The 23,433-nt window shown below is 45.4% G+C and overlaps 1 protein-coding gene across 2 annotated transcripts in view; it reads right to left on the reverse strand.

Annotated features, from left to right (window-relative positions):
- Positions 1-16,736, reverse strand: part of lactb (lactamase, beta) — a 67,199-nt gene extending 50,463 nt beyond the window's left edge. Inside the window, exon 1 of one of the 2 annotated variants that reach the window (XM_080216207.1) lies at positions 16,143-16,736. In XM_080216207.1, the coding sequence (XP_080072333.1) occupies positions 16,143-16,460 (318 nt within the window). In that variant the 5' untranslated portion in view covers positions 16,461-16,736. The remainder of the gene's footprint in view (positions 1-16,142) is intronic. The other variant, XM_080216208.1, reaches the window with a different exon arrangement.
- Between the last annotated feature and the right edge of the window lie 6,697 nt (positions 16,737-23,433).

The following is a 23,433-nucleotide window of genomic DNA, read 5'->3' on the forward strand; positions in this document are numbered from 1 at the left end:
CCCCCTGGAGACATGCCCCGCCCCCTGGAGACAGACCCAGTCCCATGCACACAGGCCCGCTTGGATATAGGCCGCGCCCCCTGGATACACGCCGCGCCCCCTGGATACAGTCCCCAGCCCCATGCATACAGGCCCCGCCCCCGAGCTCAAACCCACTGAGGCCGCGGCCGTTACACCGGACAGCCGTTACAGCTCCGCCCCTGGATACACACCCGCCCCCTGGATACAGCCCCCGACCCCTGGATACACACCGCACCCTCTGGCTACAAGCCCCGCCCCCGGATACAAGCCCCGCCCGCTGTGTACATACTGCGCCCCCTGCATGCAAGCCCCGCCCCCCTTGCGTGCCGGCGCCACTCCCCGACTGAAACTACTGAGCCCGCAGCCGTTGCACCGGACCGCCGTTAGAGTGAGCCCCGCCCCCGGATACACACCGCGACCCCTGGGTACAAGCCCCGCCCCCTAGATACACACCGCAGCCCCTAGATACCCCCCCCTCCAGTTACACGCCCCGACCCCCGATTCACACCCACTGAGCCCGATACACCGGACCGCCGTCAGAGTGAGCCCCGCCCCCTTGATACAGACCGCGCCCCCGGATACCAGCCCCGCCCCCCTGAACTCAAACACACTTAGACCGCGACCTATACACCGGACCGCCGTCAGAGTGAGCCCCGCCCGCTGAATACACAGCGCCCTTGGATACTAGCCCCGCCCCCTGGATTCAAACCCACTGAGCCCGCGACCGCTGCACCGTTCGAGTGAGCCTCGCCCCTTGGATACAAGTTCCGACCCCGGGGTACAAGCTCCGCCCCCGAACCCACTGAGATCGCCGCCGTTACACCGGAAAGCCTTTACTGAGCCCGCCCGTTGGAGACGGGTCCCGCCCCCTGGATACAGACCGCGCGCCCTGCATACTAGTCCCGCCCCTCCCACTCAAACCGACTGAGCCCGCGAGCGTCACGCCAGACTGCCTTTGGAGACAGGCCTCGCCCCCTGGAGACAGGCCACGCCCCCTGGAGACAAATCCCGCCCCGCTCCGCTCGAACCCACTGATCCCACGGCCTTTCGAACGGACAGCCGTTAGACTGACCCCGCCCCCCCACATTCAAAGGCGGTTCCTGCTCACCTCTCTGTCGGAGTGCCAAGAGCACTATCCTGGGATTTCCACAACTCTTCTGACAGATTCTAACGATCACTGGCCCTCTGGCACAGCTCAGGGAATTAGACGAGTATTTGAAACATGAAATTTCCCAGGAATTCTGGTACAGAATCAGAGAAATATCCCACTGACCAATGGCTAGATCAACATCAATGTCTACATCAACGGCGACAAAGTAGAAGTTAGCGAAAACGTCAAGTTTTTAGGTGTCCAGATCATCAACAACTTGTCCTGGTTTCCGCCCCCCCACCTCATGCCAACACTATAGTTAAAAAAGCCCACCAACGTCTCCACTTTCTCAGACGACTCAGGAAATTTGTTATGTCAGCTACGACTCTCATCAACTTTTACAGGTGCACAGAAAACATTCTGGTTGTATCACAGCTTAGGATGGCTCCTGCTCTGCCCAAGACCACAAGAAATTACAAAGCATTATGAATGAAGCCCAGTTTAACACTCAAGCCAGCCTCCCATCCACTGACTCTGTCCACATTTCCCGCTGCCTCAGCAAAGCAGCAGCATAATTAAGGATCCCACGCACCCCGGACATTCTCTCTTCCACCTTCTTCCGTCGGGAAAAAGATACGAAAGTCTGAGGTCACCTACCAACCGATTCAGGAACAGCTTCTTCCCTGCTACCATCAGAGTTTTGAATGGACCAACCTCACACTAAATTGATTTTTCTCCACACCCAGCTATGACTGTTACACTACATTCTGCACTCTCTCATTTCTTTCTTCATGAATGGTATGCTTCGTTTGGATAGTTGAAAAGGGGTAAGTTTTTCACTCAGAGGGTGGTGGGTGCATGGAATCGGCTGCCGGCGGTGGCAATGGAGGCGGATTCAGTAGGGTCTTTTAAGAGACTTCTGGATGAGTACATGGGACTTAGTAGGATTGAGGGTTATAGGTAAGCCTGGTAGGCAGAGATGTTTGGCACAACTTGTGGGCCGAAGGGCCTGTTTGTGCTGTCGTTTTTCTATGTTCTAACAGCGTGCAAGAAATAATACTTTTCACTGCTAAGGGAATTAGACGAGTATTTGAAACATGAAATTTCCCAGGAATAATACATGTGACAATAATAAATCAAAATCAAATCAGAATGATTAAAATCTCTCAGCTAACCCTATCCTATACATCCTGCTTGTTACAGGTATCAAGGTAGAAACAACAGCTTAGTGATTTCCTCAAAATTCCTCTTGGTCTGTTATTCCTTTCAATAACCTGCTTTTAATCTCCACAAGTCCAAAGGCATTTGGTAGCGGGATGTCAGAGAAATAGTAGAAAAGCTCACCTCCTCAACATTATCTTCAGATAATTTATACTTCACTATAGGCTGCACCCTCTATTCTGCTACCCCTGGCGAATCAAACACTTTTTTTCAAAACTTCTCCATGTTGGGAGTTCCCATTGGAATGAACTCTCCATAAGTCCAACTTCACCTTCTCTGTTGTGTTTCAAAATATAATTTTTTTTTTTACGTTCCTCTAATTTATAGCTCTACCACACGAGGAAGTCAGAATTGGTTTAACCGTATATTGCCTGGTCTTAGCTTTTGATCTAGGAACACCCCAGGATAAAAGCTATACAGTTGTATAATAAGAAAAGGCCCTTTGACCCATCGTGGCTGCACAAACAATAACTACCACCAAAGTTGCACGAATTCCATTTCCAGCACTTGTCTCAGATTCTTGAATGTTATATTTCAAATGCTCATCCAAATACTTTTTAAAGGTTGTAAGGTTTCTTGCCTCCACTACCTTCCCAGGCAGTGCATTCCTGATTCTCACCACATTCTTGAGTGATTTTTGTTTTCCCAAAGAATGACTGAATTTCCTGCCACTCACCCAAAAACTATGTCCCCTCGTGATGAACCTCTCAACCAAGGGGAACAACTGCTTCCTATTCAACCTTCAATAGAACAAAGAACAAATTATAGTACAGGAACAGGCCTCCAAGCCGGCACCAACCATGCTGCCTGACTGAACTAAAACTCCCTACCCTTCTGGGGACCATACTAGTCCGATCCTATTCATGCATTTGTCAAGATACCCCTTAAAAGTCACTATCGTATCTGCTTCCACGACTTCCCTCCGCAGCGAGTTCCAGGCACCCACTACCCTTTGTGTAAAAAGAATTGCCTCGTGCATCTCCTTTAAACCTTGCCCTTCGCACCTTAAACCTATGCTCCCTAGTAACTGACTCTTCCACCCTGGGAAAAAGCTTCTGACTATCCACTCTGTTCATGCCCCTCATAATCTTGTAGACTTCTATCAGGTCGCCTGTCAACCTCTGTCGTTCCAGTGAGAATAAACCAAGTTTCTCCAAACTCTCCTCATAGCGAATGCCCTCCATACCAGGCAGCATCCTGATAAATCTTTTCTGTACCCTCTCCAAAGCCTTCACATCTTCTGGTAGTGTGGCGACCAGAATTGAACACTATATTCCAAGTGCAGGCTAACTAAGGTTCCATAAACCTGCAACATGACTTGCCAATTTTTAAACTCAGTACCCTGGCCAATGAAGGCAAGCATGCCGTGTGCCTTCTTGACTACCTTCTCCACCTGTGTTGCCACTTTCAGTGACCTGTGTACCAGTAGTCCCAGATCCCTCTGCCTATCAATACTCTTAAGGGTTTTGCCATTTACTGTACATTTCCTATCTATATTAGACCTCCCAAAATGTAATCTTATACCCCTTATTCATGTCCCCCTTCAGCCTTCTCTGCTCTAGAGAAAACAATCCAAGTCTATCCTGTCCCTCCTTGTAATTCAAATGTCCCATCCCAGGCAACATCCTGGTGAATCTCCTCTGTACCCCCTCTAGTGAAATCACATTCCTTCCTGTAGTCAAGTGACCAAAGCTGAACAGTACTCCAGCTGTGGTCTAACCAAAGTTCGCCACAGCTCCAGGATAAACCTCCTTGCTCTTATACTGTATAGTTCAAAAGTGCAAAAATGAACAAAGGTTGTAGAAAAATGAAACCTTAATCAATGTGACAGGATATAAACCAAGACACAATGCCTTTAGCAAAATATGTTTGATGGCCTAAGGGCAATAAAGTTAACCTCAGCAACAGTAGATAATGGAAGTTTGTACTTTCTAAAACAACATTTCAAGGCAAGATGCCATGAACAGCTTTGTACCAGCAATGCTCATAATACTAAAGTTTTAAAACAAAGTTTATTTATTAATCACAAGTAGGCTTACATTAACACTGCAATGAAGTTACTGTGAAATACTTTGAGAACAGTATGCACTGTACTGTAAATTTACAAGTAAAATAAACGTGGACTTGGCTGCTTCTACAAGTATAAAAAAGATAAGTGAAGGCATATGTAGTTTTGTAGATTTATGAGCTTTCAGCTCCAGCGGCCCAACCATGGCTTACAAAAGAAATTAAGGATAGTATTAGATCCAAAGAGGAGTCATATAAAGTTGCCTGAAAAGTAGCAAGCCTGATGACTGGGAGAAGTTCAGTACGCAGCAAAGGAGGACAAAAAGATTAAGAGGAGAAAAATAGAGTGAGAGTAAACTTCCAAGTAACACTAAATTAGTACACAAAAAGACAAACATCAGTGAAGACAAATATAGGTCCTTTACTGTCCAAAACAGGAAAATTTATAATAAGAGAACAAGGAAATTGCAGAGCAATTAAACAACTACTTTAGTACTGTCTTCATGGAGGAAGACTTCCCAGAATAACTTCCCAGAAATGCTAGAGAATCAAGGAATAGAAGGAAATTAGAGCTCTATCTGGAGAAATTAATGGGACAGAAAGCCAGTAATTCTCCAGGGCCTGATAATTTATCGCAGGGTACTAATTTACATCCCAGAGTGGCCATGAAAATAGTGGATGCATTGGTTGTCATCTTCCAAAATTCTGTAGATTCTGTAACAGTCTTGGCAGATTGGAGAGTGGCAAACGTAACCTTAGCAAGCAGTTTGGCAAATTGTATGTCAGTCTTCACTGCAAGAGGACTTGAGCACAGGAGCAAAGATCTCTTACTGTAACTGTACGGGGCCTTGGTGAGAACACAGCTGGAGTATTGTGTGCAGTTTTGGTCTTGTTATCTAAGAAAGGAGATACTTTCTAAAGAAGGAGCACAGCCTCCTGGAATGACAGGATTGTTGTAAGAGGAGAGATTGGGTTGCAGGGTTTGCATTCACTGGGATTTAGAAGAATGAGAGGGCATCTAATTGAAACCTATAAATTTCTGACAAGGCCGGACAGACTGGATGCAGGAATGTTGTTTCCAATAGCCGATGGGGGAGTCTAGAACAAGGGATCACAGTCTCAGGATACGGGGTTAGCTATTTTGGACTGAGATGAGGAGAAATCTCTTCATTCAGAGGGTGTTGAACCTGTGAAATTCTCTACCACAGAAAGCTTTGGAGGCTAATTCACAATGTATTTAAGGAGGAGATGGTTAGATTTCTGACTATAAAGGTGTCAAGGGGTTTGGGGAGGGAACAGGAATACAGTGTTGAGATCGAGGATCAGCCACGATTATACTGAATGGTGGAACAGCCTCGGATGGCCGAATGATCTATCCTGTTCCAATTTTCTATGTTTCAATAAGATTGATTTATTACTGTTTCTAGCTTTTTGACCATAACAGATATGTCTGCTAGGTTTCCAGAAGCCATTTAATTACATAATATTACAGCTAAGAGGACAACAGAGGAGTCACTTGAATTTTTTTAACCAGACACAGAAATCCAGCCATAGAACAAGACAGCACGGAAACAGGCCCCCTGACCCAACCGGTCCATGCCAATCATGGTGGCCTCTGAGATAGTCCCAATTGCCCGCATTTGGCCCATATCCCTCGAATCCTCTCTCATCCATATACTTATCCAAATGCTTTTTAATTGTTCCTATTGAACCTGCCTCAACCAGTTTCTCTGGCACCTCATTCCATATATACACCATCCACTGCATGAAGAAGTTGCCCCTCGGGATCCTTTTGAATCTTTCCCCCTCACCTTAAACCTATGACCTCTAGTTTTCAATTTTCCTACCCTGGGACAAAGTCTATGTGCGTTCATTCTATCTACGCCCCTCATGATTTTATGCACCGCAATAAGGTCACCCCTCATTCTCCTATGTTCCAAGGAACAAAACTCTGGTCTGGCCAACTGCTCCCTATAAGTCCTTGGCAACATTCTCGTAATCTTCTCTGCACTTTTTCCAATTTATCAATGTCTTTCCTATAACAGGGTGACCTAATCTGTACACAGTGCTCCAAATGTTATCTCACCAGTGACTTACACAACTGTAACAGTCAGATCAGAGATCCAATTTTACAGTGAACTTATTCAGAGAAGTTATGGAAAACTTAGGAGTAAAGCAATTTGAATCAACTGCATCGCATCCAGAATTGCAAAGAGTGCTAGAATGCTGGCATCAAACTTTAAAGACCATGTTAACAACCTATAGTCAAGATTATCCAGAGGATCGGGATAAAGGAATTCCATTTGTCCTTTCTGCAATTAAGGAAGTATCTAATTAATCAATTAAATTCAGACCATTCTAATTAATTTTTGGTCGTGAGGGAAGAGGACCACTTAAATTGATCAAGAAGGAATTGGTGAGTCAGCATTCTGAGACTACATTATTGGAATATGTGTCAAACTTTAGGGAGAGATTAACAAGGCCTGGTGAGTTAGTTAGACAACATTTAAAAGAGGCACAGCATGTGATGAGAAAAGAAATCAAAAATTAAAGTTTTGTTAGTGAGAAGAAAGTATGAGCACAATTATCATGGTAGGTGAGCCATTAAAAGCAAGCTTTAGTCAGCCTTATCAATTAAGTGAGGTGAATTATTAGATAATGCCCGATAGAAGGAAAACTCTGAAATTGTATTTTGGTAGGAAAGGAAAGCAGAAGAATGATGTGCTGGTTGTTACTACTCAGAGTTAAGGAACAAATCTAGATGATTCTGAATTTGACCCTCCTCAAATCAGATTGGACAATGAGGAAGTAATCAGAAATGATGATAAATTACTAAATTAACTTCTGGAGGAATATCATAATGACCTGAAAGAGTTATTACAATCATATAGAGCTTATGTAGGAACAAAGTGGGAAGTACCAGAGTAATTGTCCGTGATGTTATTTCAATTAAGCAGCATTATATAGACTCAACTCACTAAAGTTGGCACTGTTTCAAAAGGAGATTGAAAGCATATTTAAGAATGATGTCATTGACGTGAGTTGCAGTGATTGGAACTCACCTATAGTGATGGTACCAAAGCAGGTGGTACATAACAATTATGTGCGGATTATAGAAAAGTCAATGTGGTTACAAAATCAAATTTGTATCCTATTTCTCAGTTGGAAGACTGTATGGAAAAGGCGGGACAAGTTTTATTATCAAACTGGATTTTCTTAAAGGATACTGGCAAGTACCTTTATCAGAAAGGACATGGGAGATTTCGGCTTTCGCGACACCAAATGATCTCCACCGACAACAATCTCACCCAGGCCCTATCCCCATAACCCCACCTATTTACCTGACTACATGTCACGAAGGAGCAATTTAGCATAGTCAATCAACCTAACCTGCACATCTTTGGAGTGAGAGGAAGCTGGAGCACCCAGAGGAAACTCACGCAGACACGGGAGAATGTGCAAACTCCACACAGACAGTGACCGGAGGTGGAATTGAACCCTGGTCCCTGGCTTGTGAGGCAGCAGTGCCATCTGCTTGGAATGAAGAATGCACTAGTAACATTCCAAAAGCTAACCAACAAGGTCATTTCTGGACTAAATAATTGTGCAGTTGTAGACAACCTGGTGGTTTTCAGTCAGATATGGAAGGTACATTTGGGACATTTAAAGCAATTGTTCGCTTGAGTACAGGAGGTGGGCTTAGTGGTAAGCTTAGCCAAGAGTGAATTTGCAAAAGCCCAAGTTACCTTCTTAGACCATACAATTGGACATGGACAAATAGCCCCACAAACTGCGAAAACAAAAAGTTATTGGAAAGTTCTTAATGTGGAGAGTTCCACATTAGTTCCAACAGGAAATTCATGCCAAATTTTACATAAGAACATAAGAAATAGGAGCAGGAGTAGGCCATCTAGCCCTTCGAGCCTGCCCCGCCATTCAATAAGATCATGGCTGATCTGTCGTGGCTCAGTTCCACTTTCCCGCCCTCTCCCCATAACCCTTAATCCCCTCTCTTATCAAAAACCCATCAACCCACGTCTTAAAAATATTTAGCGAGGCAGCCTCCACCACTTCAACGGGCAGAGAATTCCAGAGATTCACCACCCTTTGAGTGAAGAAGTTCCTCCTCAACTCCGTTCTAAACCGCCCCCCCTTTATCCTGAGGCTGCGCCCCCTAGTCCTACTGTCTTTTTTGAGCGGGAAGAGTCTCTCCACCTCTATCCTATCCATCCCATTCATCATCTTATACGTCTCAATGAGATCTGCCCTCATTCTTCTAAACTCTAACGAGTTAGCAGTGAGGTTGCTCCATTGACTGAACCGCTCAAAAGTTTCAGTAGACATCTGAATGCCAGGAGATATTTGACAATCTGAAAAATGTATTAACCATCGCACCAGATTATGCGAAGCAATTCAAGATGGCCATTGATGCTAGTGATGTGGGCGCTGGTGCTGTACTGTTATAAGAAGATGACAAAAGGATACAAAGACCTATTGGTTACTTTTCCAGAAAATTAAATATTCAACTATCAAGGAGGAGACATTGGGCTGGATTTTGCAGCGTCTTTCATTCCAAAACTGTAATATCCCATCTGAGGTCAAAGGACCTCACCCGCTCCAATTCCTGTGGCGGGCACGCCTGTGAAATTCCAGCCTTTGAGTCTGGTTTTGGCATTGCAACATTTTAACATTTATGTTGCCAGCAATTCATCAGACACAATTGTTTACACTTACTGTAATCCATTGAGGTTTCTGGAGAAGTTTAAAGATAAAGTGCAAGATTGTTCAGATTGAGTTGATCATTACAGTTATTTAATTTGAAGATTATACACGTGGCAGGAAGAGAGATCATGATTGCAGAAGCTGTATCATGACTTTGATGCAAAATACTGAACACTGGAAAGACTGACTGGACTATGTTACTGTTAAATATGCATGCTTGGAAGTAATAAGAACATAAGAACATAAGAAATAGGAGCAGGAGTAGGCCAACTAGCCCTTCGAGCCTGCCCCGCCATTCAATAAGATCATGGCTGATCTGTCGTGGCTCAGTTCCACATTCCCGCCCTCTCCCCATAACCCTTAATCCCCTCTCTTATCAAAAACCCATCAACCTGCGTCTTAAAAATATTTAGCGAGGTAGCCTCCGCCACTTCAACAGGCAGAGAATTCCAGAGATTCACCACCCTTTGAGTGAAGAAGTTCCTCCTCAACTCCGTTCTAAACCGCCCCCCCTTTATCTTGAGGCTGTGCCCCCTAGTCCTACTATCCTTTCTGAGTGGGAAGAGTCTCTCCACCTCTATCCTATCCATCCCATTCATCATCTTATACGTCTCAATGAGATCTCCCCTCATTCTTCTAAACTCTAACGAGTACAAGCCTAATTTATTCAGCCTCTCCTCATAGCTCAACCCCCTCAACTCCGGCATCAGCCTAGTAAACCTCCTCTGCACTCCCTCCAAGGCCAAAATATCCTTGCGTAAGTACGGCGCCCAAATCTGCACACAGTACTCCAGCTGCGGCCTCACCAATGCCCTATACAGCCGCAGCAAGACCTCCCTACTTTTATATTCAATCCCCCTCGCGATGAAGGCCAGCATCCCATTCGCCTTCCTGACCACCTGCTGCACCTGCAAGCTGGGTTTTTGCGACTCATGCACAAGGACCCCGAGGTCCCTCTGCACCGTCGCCTGCTGCAGTTTTTCTCCACATAAGTAATAATCCTTCCTACCATTATTCCTACCAAAGTGGACCACCTCGCACTTGCCAACATTAAATTCCATTTGCCATTTCCTGGCCCATTCGCCCAGCCTATCCAGATCCTTCTGTAGACTCTCCCCACCCTCCGCACAATTTGCCTTTCCACCAATTTTGGTGTCATCAGCAAATTTCAACACCCTGCACTCGGTTCCCTCCTCCAGATCATCTATATAAATGGTAAATAATATATCTTATACGGTGAAAAATAGAGGCTTTAGAAAAATGAAGGCATCTTTTCATATTATTGGTTCATTTTTTAAAGTTTATTTATTAGTGTCACAAGCAGGCTTACATTAACATTGCAATGAAGTTACTGTGAAAATCCCCCAGTTGCCACATTCTAGCATCTGTTTGGGTACAGGGAGGGAGAATTTGGTATGGCCAATGCACCTAACCAGCACGTCTTTTGGACTATGGGAGGAAACCTACGCAGGCATAGGGAGAGCGTGCAAACTCCACACAGTGATCCAAGCTCGGAATCAGAATCGAACCAAGGTACCTGGCGCTGTGAGGCAACAGTGCTAACCACTGCCAATTAAAGGGGAAGGGGTGATGATACTGGGCCATTGATATATTTTATGTTTCTGTAAAATGTTTAAAGTTCAGTTTTTCTATAGGTAGTTAGTATGTCTGGGCAGAACACAACTCAGATGCTGGGAAAACATTATAATTATTCATTTTAGCCATGTAGTTTTTACTTGGGAGAAGATCATAAGAACATAAGAAATAGGAGCAGGAGTAGGCCATCTAGCCCTTTGAGCCTGCCCCGCCATTCAGTAAGATCGTGGCTGATCTGAAGTGGATCAGTTCCACTTTCCCGCTTTCTCCCCGTAACCCTTAATTCTCTTGTCTATCAAAAACCTATCTACCCGTGACTTAAATATATTTAGTGAGGTAGCCTCCACCACTTCAACAGGCAGAGAATTCCAGAGATTCACCATCTTTTGAGTGAAGAAGTTCCTCCTCAACTCTGATCTAAACTGTCCCCCCCTTATCTTGAGGCTGTGCCCGCTAGTCCTGCTATCCTTTCTGAGCGGGAAGAATCTCTCTACCTCTACCCTATCCATCCCTTTCATTATCTTATACGTCTCTATAAGATCCCCCCTCATCCTTCTAAACTCCAACGAGTACAGACGCAGTCTATTTAGTCTCTCTTCATAGTCCAACCCCCTCATGTCCGGTATCAGCCTAGTGAACCTCCTCTGCACTCCCTCCAAGATGGACACTTGTTTACAAAAGATTTCCCCTTTTTTTGATTAAAGGAATGGAAGGTGGGTTTAGGTATACAGGGGCACTTGCTCATTTAGTTAATGGGAGGAGCAAGGCATATATCAGACAGAGGAAAACAGCTTTCAGTTCAGTTTGTGGCTGGGATTGTTTAAAATCAGAAGTTGCATGGTGGCACAACGCTTAACACTCCTGTCTCACAGCACCAGGGACCCAGGTTTGATTCCAGCCTTGGGTCACTGTTTGTGTGGAGTTTGCACATTCTCCCAGTGTTTGCGTGGGTTTCCTCCAGGTGCTCCAGTTTCTTCCCACGGTCCAAAGATGTGTTGATTAGTTGGATTTGCATCGGAAATTAGCCATAGGGAATTAGATCCCTAATTTGTTAGTGGAATTACTCCTGGAGTGAAGATCCTATCCTCAAATTTATGCCAAAGTATAAAAATTGTTGAGGCCGAGTCTAATTTCAGGTCCTGGACCATAACGTTCTATGTAAGAAGTTTCTCAACAACACGTTAAAGTCCAACAGTTTATCTCGAATCACAAGGTGAATGGACCACCTGATGAAGGAGCAGCACTCTGAAAGCTCCTTATTCCAAATAAACCTGTTCGGACTTTAAACTGGTCTTGTGAGACATCTAACTGTGCCCACCCCAGTCCAACGCAGGCATCTCCACATCATTATATTCTATATAAGCAAATTATACATCTGCAAAATGTTTTACTTTGGAAAGTTTTGCTGGAATGCTGATATTTGTAATAGAATCATGGAATTAAATCTGGCCAAATTTATAGAACAAAGAACGAAGAAAAGTACAGTACAGGAACAGGCCCTTCGGCCCTCCAAACCAGTGCTGATCATGATGCCCAAACTAAAAAAAACCTTCTGCCCTTACTGTATTCCTCTATTTCCCCCCTATTCATGTACCATCCAGATGCCTCTTCAATGATGCTAATGTGCCTGCTTCCACCACCACCTCTGCAGCACGTTACAGGCACCCACCATTCTCTGTGTGAAAAACTTCCCCCGCCGATCTCCCTTAAACCTACCCCCTCTCACCTTGAACCTGTGCCCCCTAGTAATTGATACTTCCACTCTTGGAAAAAACCTGCGAGTATCCACCCTCTCTATGCCTCTTATAATTTTGTAGACCTCTATCTGGTCGCCCTCAGCCTCCATATTTCCAGTGAAAACAATCCTAGTTTATTCAGCCTCTCCTCATAGTCAACACCCTTGAGACAGGCAACATCATGGGGAATGTTCTTTGCACTCCCTCCAAAGATTTCTTATCCTTCTGGTAATGTGACAACCAGAGCAGTACACAATACCCCAAAGGCAGCCTAACCAAGGTTTTATATAGCTGCAACATGATTTGCCAACTCTTGTTTTAATGCCCTGGTCAATAATGGCAAGTATGTCATATGCCTGCTTAACCACCTCAACCACCTGTGTTGCCACTTTTAGGGGACTGTGGACCTGCATGCCCAGATCCCTCTGTAGGTTAATATTCCTAAGGGTTTTATAGAACATAGAACATTACAGCGCAGAACAGGCCCTTCGGCCCACGATGTTGCGCCGACCAATTAAAAAGCAATGACCCTCTAACCTAAACCAATCCCTTTCTATCCATAAACCTATCCACGGATCTCTTAAACGCCCCCAAACTAGGCGCATTTACAACTGCAGCAGGCAGGGCATTCCAATCCCTCACCACCCTCTGGGTAAAGAACCTACCTCTGACATCCGTCCTATAACTACCACCCCTTAATTTAAAGCTATGCCCCCTCGTGCTAGCTTTCTCCATCCGAGGAAAAAGGCTATCACTGTCCACCCTATCTAAACCTCTAATCATCTTATATGGTTCAATAAGGTCCCCTCTTAGCCGCCTTCTTTCTAACGAAAACAACCTCAAATCCCTCAGTCTCTCCTCATAGGACCTCCCCTCCATACCAGGCAACATCCTGGTAAACCTCCTCTGCACCCTCTCCAATGCCTCCACATCCTTCCTATAATGTGGGGACCAGAACTGCACACAATACTCCAAGTGCGGCCGCACCAGAGTTTTGTACAGTTGCAACATGACGCTGCGGCTCCTAAATTCAATCCCCCTACCAATAAACGCCAAGACACCGTATGCCTTCCTAACAACCTTATCTACTTGATTCCCAACTTTCAGGGATCTATGTACACATACACCTAGATCCCTCTGTTCATCACACTATTCAGAGTCCTACCGTTAGCCCTATACTCTACACATCTGTTATTCCTGCCAAAGTGAATTACCTCACACTTTTCCGCATTAAACTCCATCCGCCACCTCTCGGCCCAGCTCTGCAACTTGTCCAAATCTCTCTGTAAACTATGACACCCCTCCTATCTACCACACCTCCGACTTTGGTGTCATCAGCAAATTTACTAATCCACCCAACTATACCCTCATCCAGATCATTTATAAAAATTACAAACAGCAGCGGCCCCAAAACAGATCCCTGAGGCACACCACTTGTAACCGAACTCCATGACGAATACTTACCATCAACCACCACCCTCTGTCTCCTATCTGCTAGCCAATTCCTGATCCAATTAACTAAATCACCCTCAATCCCATACATCTGCATTTTCTGCAGAAGCCTTCCATGGTGAACCTTATCAAACGCCTTACTAAAGTCCATATATACCACGTCAACTGCCTTACCCCCATCCACCTCTTTGGTCACTTTCTCAAAAAACTCAATAAAGGTTAGTAAGGCACGACCTACCCTCCACAAAACCATGCTGACTATCTCCAATCAATTCATTACTCTCTAAATAACTATAAAGCCTATCCCTAATAATTTTTTCGAAAACCTTGCCCACAACAGAAGTAAGACTCATCGGTCTATAATTCCCGGGAAAATCTCTGTTCCCCTTCTTAAACAATGGGACAACATTCGTTCTCCTCCAATCTTCTGGCACTATACCTGTGACCAACGACGACCTGAAGATCAGAGCCAGAGGCTCTGCAATCGCCTCTCTTGCCTCCCAGAGAATCCTAGGGTAAATCCCCTCCGGCCCAGGGGATTTATCTATTTTCAAACCCTCAAGAATATCTAGCACATCCTCCTTATCAACTGCAATACTATCCAGTTTACAACCCTGTAACCCAGTGTTCTCCACAGCTACATTTATGTCTCCCTGCGTGAATACCGAAGAGAAATATTGGTTCAATGCCTCTCCAATCTCTTCCAGTTCCACACATAACTTCCCACTGCTGTCTCTAACTGGCCCTAATCTTGCCCTAACCAATCTTCTGTTCTTAACATATCTATAGAACGCCTTAGGATTCTCCTTAATCCTATCAGCCAAAGTCTTCTCATGTCCTCTTTTAGCCCTTCTTAACTCACTCTTTAACTCCCTCCTCGCCAATCTAAAGCTTTCCAGTGCACTACCTGAGCCCTCAAGTCTCATCCTGACATAAGCCTCCTTTTTCCTTTTAACCAGCGAATCAACTTCTTTAGTGCACCACGGTTCCTTAGATCGACCATCTCCTCCTTGCCTGACAGGGACATACCTATCAAGGACTCGCAGTAGCTGCTCCTTGAAAAAGCTCCACATTTCGGACATTCCCAGACCCTGTAGTCTCCTAGTCCAACCTATGCTTCCTAATTCTCTCCTAATAGCCTCATAATTACCCTTCCCCCAGCTAAAACTACTGACCCGAGGTTCATGCCTATCCCTTTCCATCACTAAGGTGAACGTAACCGAATTGTGGTCACTATCACCAAAATGCACACCAACTTCCAAGTCTAACACCTGGTCTGGCTCATTTCCCAGCACCAAATCCAATATAGCCTCACCTCTAGTTGGCCTATCTACATACTACTACATTGCTACTTATAGTGTAATTCACACCTCAATTTGATCCCCCAAAATGCATCACCTCACATTAAACTCCAGATTAAACACCATCTGCCATTTTTGTGCCCAAGTTTCCAATCCATCTATATCCTATTGTATTGTCTGACAATCCCCAGCACTGTCAGCAACTATTAGATGGAAGGATTGACCCAATGGTTGAGTTGGATTATATTGAACTGGGTAAGGTTGGGTGTTGAATTGAGGATTGAGTTGAATTAATTTGGATTGAGTTTTATTGAGAGTTGGAGATACAGTTGTGGATTTGGCTGGGCTTGGTTGAGAGTTGAGTTCTCGTATCGGGTTGCCGGTCCCGGGATGGGGTCGGGTCACCTGCTTGGGGTTGTGTTGTTATATCATCGGGTTTGGGTTTGGTTGTCGGGTTTGGGGTTGGGTTTGGGTTGTCGAATTTGGGGTTGGTTGTTGGATTTGGGATTTTGAGTTTTTTGGTTTGAGTGTTTCAAGGTTGAATGCTTGAGGTTAGGTTTGGGATGTTGTGTTTGAGTTGTTGGGTTTAGGGATTGAGCCACTGCTCACCTCGGTTCTCTGCAGGTTGTTCAGTTTTGGATGTTGAGTTTGAGTTGATGAGTTTGATGTTGGGTTTGAGTTCTCAGATTAGGAGTTAGGTAGTTGGGTTGGGTTGTCGAATTTGGGGGTTGAGTGTTTGGGTTTTGGATGTTGAGTTTTTGGGTTTGGGGTTGAGTTTGGGATGTTAGCTTTGGTGTTGAGCTGTTGGGTTTGGAGTTCAGTTTGAGGTGTTGGCTTTGGGGTTGAGTTTGAACTGTTGGGTTTAGGGTTGCGTTTGGGCTATAGGGTTTGGGCTTGAGTTTGGGCTGTTGGGTTTGGATTCTTGGGTTTAGGGTTGAGTTTAGGATGTAGGGTTGGGGAGGGGGGTGACAGTGTTGTGTGGTTTGAGTTGCTCACCTTAATCCTCTGCAGTAAGTCGCGCCCTCTCTTTCTGGCCGCTGCCAGTTCCTCGCTGCTTTTTTGTTGCTCCTCTTCCCTCTCCGACTGACACTCCGATTGCGGCACCCAGAGCCCTAGCCCCACGGTGAGAGTTAACCCCAGGCCGAGCCCGAGGCCCCGGCTCCAGGCCCAACCCGAGCCCGAGCTCCGGCTCCAGCCCCAGCTGGTCCTGGCCTTGCTGAGGATCCGGAGCGGCGCTGGCTGCAGACGCCAGGCGGCCGTGCTGGTCCCCCAGGCGGGCAGCAGTTTGCAGAAGCGGCCGGGGCAGCGGAACATGGTCCGGTAAGACTCGGAGCCCAATGTCTGACAGCAGCTGCCAACCCTCCCGGACTGCCCGGGAGTCTCCGCAATGCTAAACACCAGCACCACACTCTGAATATAAAAACCCAGAGAAGTATTTATAGGTCAACCCAACAAACGTTTCCTTTCGACACGTTATTTATAACAGGAAAGAATGATGTAACTGTCAATGCAGACTCTAAAGCAGTCGATGGAGAATCTTTCTGCTTTGTATTTGGTGAAGGAACATGGTAGCCAGGAGATAAAAGCAAATTACTGAGGATGCTGGAATCTGAAACCCAAAGAGAGAATGCTGGAAAATCTCAGCAGGTCTGGCAGCATCTGTAAGGAGAGAAAAGAGCTGACTTTTGGAGTCCAGATGACCCATAAGGATGAGGGAACACAGTGAGCCACGAGGGTGGGTTGTATTTGCTGAGGGAACACAGTGAGCCATGAGCATAGGTTGTATTTGATGAGGGAACACGATGAGCCATGAGGATAGGTTGTATTTGATGAGGGAACACGGTGAGCCATGAGGATAGGTTGTATTTGATGAGGGAACACGGTGAGCCATGAGGATAGGTTGTATTTGATGAGGGAACACAGTGAGCCATGAGGCTAGGTTGTATTTGATGAGGGAACACAGTGAGCCATGAGGATAGGTTGTATTTGATGAGGGAACACGGTGAGCCATGAGGATAGGTTGTATTTGATGAGGGAACACAGTGAGCCATGAGGCTAGGTTGTATTTGATGAGGGAACACAGTGAGCCATGAAGATAGGTTGTATTTGATAAGGGAACACGGTGAGCCATGAGGATAGGTTGTATTTGATAAGGGAACACGGTGAGCCATGAGGATAGGTTGTATTTGCTGAGGGAACACAGTGAGCCATGAGGATAGGTTGTATTTGATGAGGGAACACAGTGAGCCATGAAGATAGGTTGTATTTGATAAGGGAACACGGTGAGCCATGAGGATGGGTTGTATTTGATAAGGGAACACGGTGAGCCATGAGGATAGGTTGTATTTGATGAGGGAACACAGTGAGCCATGAGGATAGGTTGTATTTGATGAGGGAACACGGTGAGCCATGAGGATGGGTTGTATTTGATGAGGGAACACGGTGAGCCATGAGGATGGGGCATGTTGAGTAACCCTTGGCCAGAGGTGGGGCACAGGCAGGTGAAGATTATGTACCTCTAGGAATTTGCCTAATATGGTTAGCAACCTTGATTGGGAGCAGGTGTTTCTAATGTGTCGGTGCAGACACGATGATCCAACGGGTCTCTTCTGCGCTGTATGATTCTACGAAATACCTGATCAATGAGAAATTGGTTTAACATATTCAGGATTTGATTGAACCACCCCCTCACGACTTGCTCCCCTCTTCAACATATTGCTTGCTGCTGGGATACAGATTTCTAGAAATTGGCCGTCCTCAGTCCTACCCAATTGGTATTGCTTAGATCCATTCTCCCACTTTTGTGCTTCTAAATGAGTCAGATGATACCTTGTTTAAAATTCACACAGAGGTTCCTGTGAACTGGCACTCGGTGGGAGAGTGGTAACCTGTGTTGCTTGCTGCAGAATTCTATCTCGAGCTGAGGTGTAATGTGCTTGTGCAATAATGGGCTGAGGAGCTTTTCCCAGTCTGGGCTTTGCCCGTAACACACTGTTTGCGCGATCCAGATACAGCTCATCCTCAAGTTCCAGCACATTCAATCGGCAGGTGACAAAATGTGTGATATTTGGGCCCCCGATTCCCTTTGGGAGGCCTATCAGATAGATGTAATTTCGTCTTTGGCAACCTTCCATCTCATCACATTTCTCCCTTAGGTACTTAACCTCCGATGTCAAATGAGTAACTTGGCTGTTTAGCTCGGAGATAGTGTTTCCACTAAATGCCGCAGAGTCCTCAAGCTCCTTCAAGCGGTTCTCATGGGTGATGGTGACACCTTGGCGAGATTTAACAGATGATCCGAGCTCCTCTCTCAGCTCGTCTATCTTGGCCTGCAACTCAGTGACCCACCGGTCCAGCTTAAGAACAAAGAAAATTACATTGTTAGGAGTTTTCTATAGGCCCGCAAATAGTAATAGAGATGTGGAGGAGGAAATTGCAAAGCAGATTATGGATAGGTGTGGAAGTCACAGGGTAGTTATCATGGGTAACTTTAATCTTCCAAATATTAATTGGAACCTTTATAGGTTGAATAGTTCAGATGGGACAGTTTTTGTACAGTGTGTGCAGGAGGGTTTCCTGACACAATATCTGGATAGGCTGACAAGATGTGGGCTCACACTGGACTTGGTACTGGACAATGAACCGGGTCAAGTGTTAGATTTGTTTGTGGGAGGGCACTTTGGAGATAGTGACACAATTTGGTGTCTTTCATTATTGCAATGGAGAGGGATAGGGCCATATGGCAGGGCAAGGTTTATAATTGGGGGAAGGGTAATTATGACGCGATTAGGCAAAAATTAGGGAGCATAAGATGGGAACAGAACCTGTCAGGAAAAGGTCCAAATGAAAAGTGAAACTTGTTCAAGGAACAAATACTGCATGTCCCCATATGTCTCTGTCAGGCCGGGAGGAAATGGCCGAGTGAGGGAACCATGGTTCACAAAAGAGGTTGAATGTCTTGTCAAGAGGAAAAAGGAAGTGTATGTAAGGATGAAAAAACAAGGTTCAGTTGGGTCACATGAGGGTTACAAGATAGCAGGGAATGAGCTAAAAAAAAAGGGCTTATGAGAGCTAGGAGGGGGCATGAGAAGTCCTTGGCGGGTCAGATAAAGGAAAACCCCAAGGCTTTTTACTCTTATATGAGAAATAAAAGAATGACCAGGATGAGGTTAGGGCTGGTCAAGGATAGTAGTGGGAACTTGTGCATGGAGTCAGAAGAGATAGGAGAGACGATGAGTGAATATTTTTCTTCAGTGTTTACCCAGGAGAGGGGCCATGTTTTTGAGGATGAGAGCGTGATACAGGCTGATAGGCTGGAGGAGGTAGATGTTGTGGGGGAAGATGTATTAGCAATTTTGAAAAACCTGAGGATCGATAAGTCCCCTGTGCCAGATGGGATATATCCTAGAATTCTTTGGGAGGGAAGGGATGAGATTGCAGAGCCTTTGGCTTTGATCTTTGGGTCCTCACTGTCCACAGGGATAGTGCCAGAGGACTGGAGAATGGCAAACTTTGTTACTCTGTTCAAGAAAGGAAATAGGAATGACCCTGGTAATTAGAAGCGGGTTTGGTGGTCGGTAAGTTAATGGAAAAGCTCCTGAGGGATAGGATTTATGATCATTTGGAAAGATAGTCAGATGCTCTTTCCCAGGGTAGAAAAGTCAAGGACTAGGGGACATAGGTTTAAGGTGTGTGGGGAAAAGTTTAGAGGAGATGTGTGAGGCAAGTTTTTTACACAGAGGGTGGTGAATGTCTGGAATATGCTGTCTGGGAAGTGGTGGAAGCAGGTAAGATGGCAGCTTTTAAGGGGCAACTAGATAAATACGTGAATAGGATGGGAATGGAAGGGTACAGACTCAATAAGTATATATGGTTGTAGTTTAGGCAGGCATCATGATCGGTGCAGGCTTGGAGGTCCAAAGGACCTCTTCCTGTGCTGTACTTGTCTTTGTTCTTTGAAACCAGAGGAAACTCCATACAGGCACCCAGGGCCAGAGTTGAACCCGGGTTCCTGGTACTGTGAGGCAGCAGTGCTAATCACTGTATCGCCATACTGCACAATGACGTTGGCATTGTGCTTGGACTAGTAATCTGGAAGGCAGGCTAATGCCCAGGGGACAAGGTTCAAATCCCACCATGGCAGCTGGGCAGAAACTCAAATCAATCCAATGAATAAAATATGGAAGTGAAAGTTAGTCTCAGTAAGGGTGAGTGTGGCAACTAACATTGATTGTCATAAAAACCCATCTGGATCACTAATCCGCTAATCTGCCACTGATCCACTTTAGATCAGCCATGATCTTATTGAATGGCGGGGCAGGCTCGAAGGGCTAGGTGGCCTACTCCTGTTCCTATTTCTTATGTAGCTTAATCCGGGATAGTCAGCACAGATTCGTGAAAGCTAAGTCTTGCCTCACAAATTTGATTGAATTCTTTGATGAGGTAACTGTGTAGATGAAGGTAGAGCAGTTTATGTTGTATACCTGGATTTTAGTAAGGCGTTTGATAAGGTTCCCCATGGTAGGCTCATGAAGAAAATAAGGTGGTGTGGGATAGAGGGAAATTTGGCCGATTGGATAAGTAACTGGCTGTCTCATAGAAGATAGAGGGTGGTGGAGAATGGAAAATTTTCAGATTGGAGGCCAGTTACCAGCGGTGTGCCACAGGGGTCAGTGCTGGGTCCTCTGCTATTGTGACTTTTGTCAATGACTTGGGAGAGGGGGCTGAAGGGTGGGTCAATAAATTTGCTGATGACACCAAGATTGGTGGAGTAGTAGATGAGGTGGAGGGCTGTTGTAGGCTGCAAGGAGACATTGATAGGATGCAGAGCTGGGCCGGAAAGTGGCAGATGGAGTTTAACCCTGATAAGTGCAAGGTGATTCATTTGGGTAGGACAAATTTGACTGCGGGTTCTGAGAAATGTGGAGGAACAGAGAGATTTTGGGGTTCATATCCACAGATCTCTGAAGGTTGCTAGTCAAGTGGATAGAGCTGTGAAGAAGGCTTATAGTGTGTTAGTGTTTATTAAGAGGGGGTTTGAGTTTAAGAGCTGTGGGGTTATGCTGCAACTGTACAGGACCTTGGTGAGATCACATTTGGAATATTGTGTGCAGTTCTGGTCACCTCACTATAAGAAGGATGTGGAAGCATTGGAGAGAGTGCAGAGGAGATTTACCAGGATGCTGCCTGGTTTGGACGGGAGGTCTTATGAGGAAAGGCTGAGGGAGCTGGGGCTTTTCGCTTTAGAGCAGAGGAGGATGAGAGGCGATTTAATAGAGGTTTATAAGATGATGAGGGGGATAGAGTGAATGCTCAGAGACTATTTCCTCAGGTGGATGTAGATGTTACTAGTGGGCATAACTATAAGGTTCATGGTGGGGGATATAGGAGGGATGTCCGAGGTAGGTTCTTCACCCAGAGAGTGGTTGGGGTGTGGAATGCACTGCCTGCTGTGATGGTGGAGTCAGACACTTTAGGAACTTTCAAGTGGTTATTGGATAGGCACATGGAGCGCACCAGAATGATAGGGAGTGGGATAGCTTGATCTTGGTTTCGGACAAAGCTCAGCACAACATTGAGGGCCGAGGGGCCTGTACTGTGCTGTACTAATCTAAGTTCTATGCACAGCACAGGATCAGGCCCTTAGGTCCTCCAAGCCTGCACCTACCATGCTGCCTGACTTAACTAAAACCCTCTTACCCTTCTAGGAACCATGTCCCTCTATTCCCATCTTATTCATGTATTTGTGAAGATGTCCCTTAAAAGTTACTACCGTATCCGCTTTCCCTACCTCCTCTGGTAACGAGTTCCAGGCACCCACCATCACTCTCTATGTAAAAAAATCTGCCTCACACATTTCCTTTAAACCTTGCCCCTCACACCTAAAGCTGTGCCTCCTAGTAATTGATTCTTCCACCTTAGGAAAAGGCTTCAGACTATCCACTCTGTCCATGCCTCTCAATCTTGTAGACTTATGTCCAATCTTTGCATGGCTTCCATAAAAGCTTCCCTTGTCCTTTTGCTCAGCATGGTCTATTCAGGGATCCTTCCAGCAGAGCGTGGTGGAGATCCTCCCCCTCTGTGGTCCTACTGTTTGATTTTGGTTTGCTTCCTGCCATTTTGCCAGCCGGCTTACCCATTTCCTCCAGTCTGGAGCACTATTTCTTTGTCCATGTATCAAGCTGTCTCAATGTTCAATCTAACAGGCTTCTTACATGGATTGCTATTCACCTTACTTTACCCTCAACTGGGTGAACAGAAGCAGCAAAGGGTCCCCAGCCAAGCTGCAAGTTGCAATTCACCTCTCTCATTTTAATTCACTCTTGGTTGGATGAAAAAAAAGTACCCAGGTTGATTTGGCAGTTACAGTGTTTAATGACACAGGAGTTTTTCCCTGGGCTGCCTTTCACTTTGAATCACTTGACTGAGTGAAAAAACTACAAGATAGTTCCAGGCTAAACTACAAATCCCAGCAAACCCTTATTGGGCTCTTGCTGCACAAACAAGGCAATCCAAAAATCAAAATAGCAGCTTGCAATTTGCAGCACAATCTTGGTGGCTCCTGCTTCCCACTTGAATTCACCCTTTCTTGGGTGAAAAAAAGAACAGAATTTGCAGACTGAGCTGAAATTCACAGCCCCTCCCCTGCTGAGCACACACCTTAAATCCCAACCACCAGGAAGGAATCTAAAAATATCCCTTTCCAGCTAGACTTTTGAAGTTCTCTCTTTGCAACTGCACTCCAGGTATGTTTAAAGCTTGCTTGGTGTACATTAACCTCTCTCCAGACCTCGGCAAACTGCTGGATTTCAAGAAGGATCTTGCCACCTGTGGATCATGCTTCTTCTCACACCAGCACCATCTTTGATCCCCTCAAAATCCCATTTTTAACCTGAACTGAGCAACTAACCCCATGTTCTGCCCATTACAAAGCTCATCAATTTCAGTTCCATAATATCACCCGTCTTCACCCTGCCTCAGTCAATTTACTGCTCAAATCTTCATATGTCTGTGTCATGGAACAGACTCTTAAACTAACCTTCATCTGTATCCTTTCCTTTCTAAACTGTAGCTCATCAAAATTTCTGCTGCTCATTTCCTATCCTGTACCAATTCTCACTCCATCCTCTATCCTTGGTTGATCCAGTGATTTCCAGTTCACAAATCATAATGTGTTTGGTCCGCTGTAATCCTACAATTACTAAGAAACTCACCATCTCTTGGACTGTGGCCTCTTGCAAGACTCTCTCCTCTATCCCTCCACTAGAGCTCATGACATTTTTCGTTG

Source organism: Carcharhinus amblyrhynchos, chromosome 32, assembly GCF_965287045.1.
Source record: "Carcharhinus amblyrhynchos chromosome 32, sCarAmb.v2.hapA, whole genome shotgun sequence".
Lineage (NCBI taxonomy): Eukaryota > Metazoa > Chordata > Chondrichthyes > Carcharhiniformes > Carcharhinidae > Carcharhinus > Carcharhinus amblyrhynchos.